Genomic DNA, 4,217 nt, shown 5'->3' on the forward strand with positions numbered 1-4,217 from the left:
CTTCCATCCAAACCATTATTTCCATTCATTTTACTCCCAATAAAAATCTATACATTGCTTAGAATTGCCCAAGTTACATGAAAGGTAATGTAATGAAATGGAGTCAGCTCTGGCTACCCCAGGGCATGAAAAGGGGTGCCTGGCACAACATCTGAGAGTCTGGCCGCTGCCACCACCCAGCTTCATCACAATCAACGGCCACAGAGGGAATCATTGTTTCCCAAACACCAAACTGCCCTGGCTGAGGCCATTTACACTTGCGTGCTGTCCCCTCAGTCCCACTACCTCTCCCCTTCCTTTGCTTCTTCTGTGCCACTTAGGGGACACCTCACCCCCTTCCTTATAAGACTTCAGCACCTACACTATCATCCTGTGGGTGGGTGTGCCCTGCTCTTTCCAGTGGGCAGAGGATCAGTCAATGTCTGGGGAATAAATGAATCACTGAGCAGGGGTGGTCTTCATTCAGATAAAATGTATCCACTTTCTTGAATGAACCAAGCAAACCCAAGGATCCTTATGTAAATTTGTCTCATAAAAAAAAAGATGAGAAGGGATAAGAAGCAAGAATCAACAACCTTTTGCTTTTATTTTTCCATTTCTTGAGTCCATCCACTGCACCGCTGAATTCTTTCACATGTCCAAGGAACGCCTGTTCTGATACCATGTCATCTAGTTTGGGGTCACAAACTAAGCTGAAAGGTGTTCCACTTTGTGTTACACAGTAGCAAATGTCTTACTCCTTATTTTTTTTTTTTTTTGTTAATTCTCACTGGAGGATATTTGTCTCCCATTGATTTTAAAAGAGAGTGGAAGGGAGGGGGAGAAACGTCAATGTGAGAGAGACACATCCACTGATTGCCTCCCGCATCCTAGGTATATGCCCTGGACTGGAAATGAACCCGAGACCCTTCAGTCCTAGGGCCACACTCCAACCACTGAGAAAATCTGGCTAGGGCAGCAAATCTATTACTCTTGAACTGGACAAGTAGAAATACATGTGTGACCAATGTCTTTAGGACACTTAAATGCTGAAGCTTATGAAACCTTCCATAAAAAAGAACATTTGAAAATTCCTAAAGGAATCAAGGATACATTTCTAAATCATCACAGGAACCCAAAGATGCCACAGCCCTTATTCCCGCAACTCGCCCTAGAACTCACGACCTAGAACACTGACTGCCCTCGTCTCAAAAGCAGAGGAAAGAACTAGCCTCACATCATGTCCAGCAGGAGAAGCTGCCAGACAGGGGCCTGAAGTGTGCTTGGGTGTAACTTGGCTCAGGCCCCCTCTTCCTCACCACTCAGAGCCTCTTCGGACAGGGATAGATTGGAAGTGGCATCCCTTCTATAAACCCTGAGCAAAAAGTCCAGGACTTTCAACTTGGTGGTCTCAGCGTGGGCCCTGGGGCCCCACAGGAACTGGTAGCGAGCAGGATCGCTGTTGGGCACCTGCTGGTATTCCAGGTACCCTTCCTGCACCCAAACTTTGGTGAGGAGCTCCCTGGGCTCCCCATAGAGCCAATGCTCCTTCCCGTCATGCACCCCCCTGACATGCAGGACTTTCCAGACTTCCTCCTCAGAGGCACAGTCGCCCTCTGCGGCAATAAGCCACAGAAGTGTGACCAGGAGGCCAGTGTTGGGAAATCTGTGCCCATCGCCCACCATCCCATCATAGGTGAGGCCCAAGGTGGCGACCAGGACATAGGTGTGGGCGCTGGGGCCCACTTCCTTCACATCAATGCCAAAGACCAGCTGCATGCACTCAATGGCTGCGCTGAAGATCTCAGGGAAGTGGTCCTGGTGCTCTTTGATGACCTTACTCAGCATTTCTGCCTTTGTGGTCCGCTCCTTTGCACAATACTTGAGGAGCAGGAACATCACCAGATAAGCCTTCTTCAAACATAGGGCACCTTGGAGAGAGGAATCGGCCTCTTCAGAGCCCTCCTTGCTGCTTGCCCCCTCCTTATCTGGGCTGCTGGAGCCCTCATCTTCAGATTGGCTACATGGAGAGGATGCCATGGCAGAGCGGGGAAGGCAGGCACCCTGAGGGCTGTGGGGAGGACGTGATGTCTCAGCAGCAGCTGCCTCCTCCAGGCTGTCTTGGAATAGTCCTGAGAGGGAGGAAGAGACAGAGGAGGAGGGAGACATGGCCTCTTCCTCCTCCTCAGAGCCAAACAGCTGCACCACCACCAGTTCCTGGTTCTCCCTTGGGTCCTGATGGTCTTCCTCAGGCTTACAGAGCTCATTCATCTGATGGCGATGCATGATGACGTGTGCTGGGACAGAGTGTGGGAAGGTGGGCAATGGGGACCCTCGGGCCTGTGAGAGAGAGGGAGTGTGAGGGGCCTCAGCTGAGAAACACACCCTAGGCAGATCTGACAACAGTGACTTACAGGTCTCTCTTTTTAGAAGTGCTCTCGGGCTTCACACGGTTCTCTCCTCAGCGACCTGTCCAGTAAGATCCTGAAGGAGGAAGTGAGAGGGATCCTCAGGGTGCAGCTGGCACAATCCAAGGTCCTGGGAAAGACAGTGTGGTGAGGTGGGATTGGGTGCTGTGGGGTCTCCTCCATGCTCACTCAGGGTCTCCACCAGTCCACGGGCAGGGCCTTCTTCTCCCCCTCTGCTGGCCTGAGACAAAACTCTCAGAACAAGACCACACACTTCTGAAACTAACCAGAAGGACTTGGGGTGGCTCCACATCTGGCCATACCTGCCCAGGGTCTTATAGTTGTCACCAAGGAACAATAATGTGTGACCTTACTCTATTGATTCCATCGGTCCCACTAAGCCTTTACCCTGTCACTGTCCAGGAACTGAAATGACTCCAACCTGAGGTTACCCTCCTAAAGGAAAGGCCTCATCTCCATAGGTAACTGAGGAGGAAGTGAGGGGAGCCAGTACACCCACAATTCCAGGTCTCCCCACTCTTGGCAAAAATGGCTTGGCAGACCTTGGGCTCCATGTATGCTTGTTTTAGGGGTCCCCTCATTCTGCATTGTAATCACCCTGTCAACTCATGGGAACTTGACTCCACCTCTGTCCAGACCCTCAGACCAAGGCCTTCCCCTCCCCCAGACCACCAATCTAAAACTCAGGAGGTTCTTAGACTGACAGCTGTGCCCAGGGTTTCCAGGGCTGAGAGTAGGGGCAGGCTGGATTTCTGTGGTGTCCCGTTTTTGTCTCAGGGCTTGAGGTACACCCACTCCTCCCTTGGGGCCCTCACCTTCACTTTGGCAAGACTCGGGACGCTTCTCAATGTTGAGCAGATACCCCTCCTCAGATGACCAGACTTTGTCCATTCAGATGAAGTTCCTCACCTACCTGACAGCCCCAGGAGAATGAGGAGGCACCACACTGCACAAACTCCAGGGGTAGCCTCAGATGGCTATCATCTTCCCTCTCCACATCTCCCCACCCCCATCCCACCCCCATGGAATCCCTGCCATCATCACAAAATGCTGGCAGCAGGGACTGGGCCCTCTGTCCTGGTTGCATTCCCGGTGCCCATTTGGCTATTCATTTTCACTCCTGCCAGGGCCTGCCCTACCCCCATGCCTCCCACCTGGGATACTCTATCTCACCCCCTTACAGAAAGACCCCACCTCACCGAAGGCTCCCCACTTTCCCACCCATGATAGAAAGGAGTGTGCCACTTAGGTCCACTGTTGTTCCTTTCAGGGTTGAGGACTGGGGACAGCTGGCTTTGTACCACACCTCCTTTTCTGAGAAGCGGGTGTGCCCTGAGGCTTCAAGGATGATCAGCACTTTCCCACCGGGAAGATCCTGGGACTAGTCCCTCTGCTGATCTCAGGTTATCTCTGAGACCTAGGTCCTCACATCCCCAAAATCCCCCCATCCACATCCATGTGGCAAGAACAGGAGTTGGCAACATCCAGTCCTTTCTGCCAGGGTCTTCCCGGGTCTGAGAACAGGCAAGCTAGACACTGTAACGTTCCTCCCCTTTGGAGTGGGGAAGCTGCACACCTTCCCCCGTCTCAGGTGGACATTTTCTTGAGATCTGCCCTGAGAGCCCAGGCAGAAGGAAGAGTGCACCACCTGAGGCTACCCCTGCCTACGGACTTCAGGGATGACAGAGGCAGGGCTGCTTTCAGTGGGAACACTGTCTGTGGTGCAAGTCCTCTCAGTGACCTGAACACCTCTGCTGGATTTCTTCCTGGCAGAGACTAAATCTATCCCTTCTCCTAACCTCAGGATGC

General features: G+C 52.3%; 1 protein-coding gene across 1 annotated transcript; it reads right to left on the reverse strand.

Moving 5' to 3' along the window:
- Positions 1-1,278: 1,278 nt before the first annotated feature.
- Positions 1,279-3,299, reverse strand: LOC102756600 (melanoma-associated antigen 4-like). The gene is made up of 2 exons (XM_006771006.1): positions 3,224-3,299; positions 1,279-2,111 (listed from the first exon to the last, which is right to left on the reverse strand). Exons 1-2 carry the CDS (start codon positions 3,297-3,299, stop codon positions 1,279-1,281), a joined length of 909 nt encoding a protein of 302 aa, XP_006771069.1.
- Positions 3,300-4,217: the final 918 nt, after the last annotated feature.

The sequence above is a fragment of the Myotis davidii genome, unplaced genomic scaffold, assembly GCF_000327345.1.
Source record: "Myotis davidii unplaced genomic scaffold, ASM32734v1 scaffold1105, whole genome shotgun sequence".
Taxonomy (NCBI): domain Eukaryota; kingdom Metazoa; phylum Chordata; class Mammalia; order Chiroptera; family Vespertilionidae; genus Myotis; species Myotis davidii.

Bases quoted from the DNA above. Each gene is read 5' to 3' on its own strand.
- LOC102756600 (XM_006771006.1), bottom strand. From the start codon at position 3,299: ATGGACAAAGTCTGGTCATCTGAGGAGGGGTATCTGCTCAACATTGAG. The intron at 2,112-3,223 runs GTGAGGGCCCCA...CCTCCCTCTCAG, and splicing joins CGAGTCTTGCCAAAGTGAAG to GACTATTCCAAGACAGCCTG.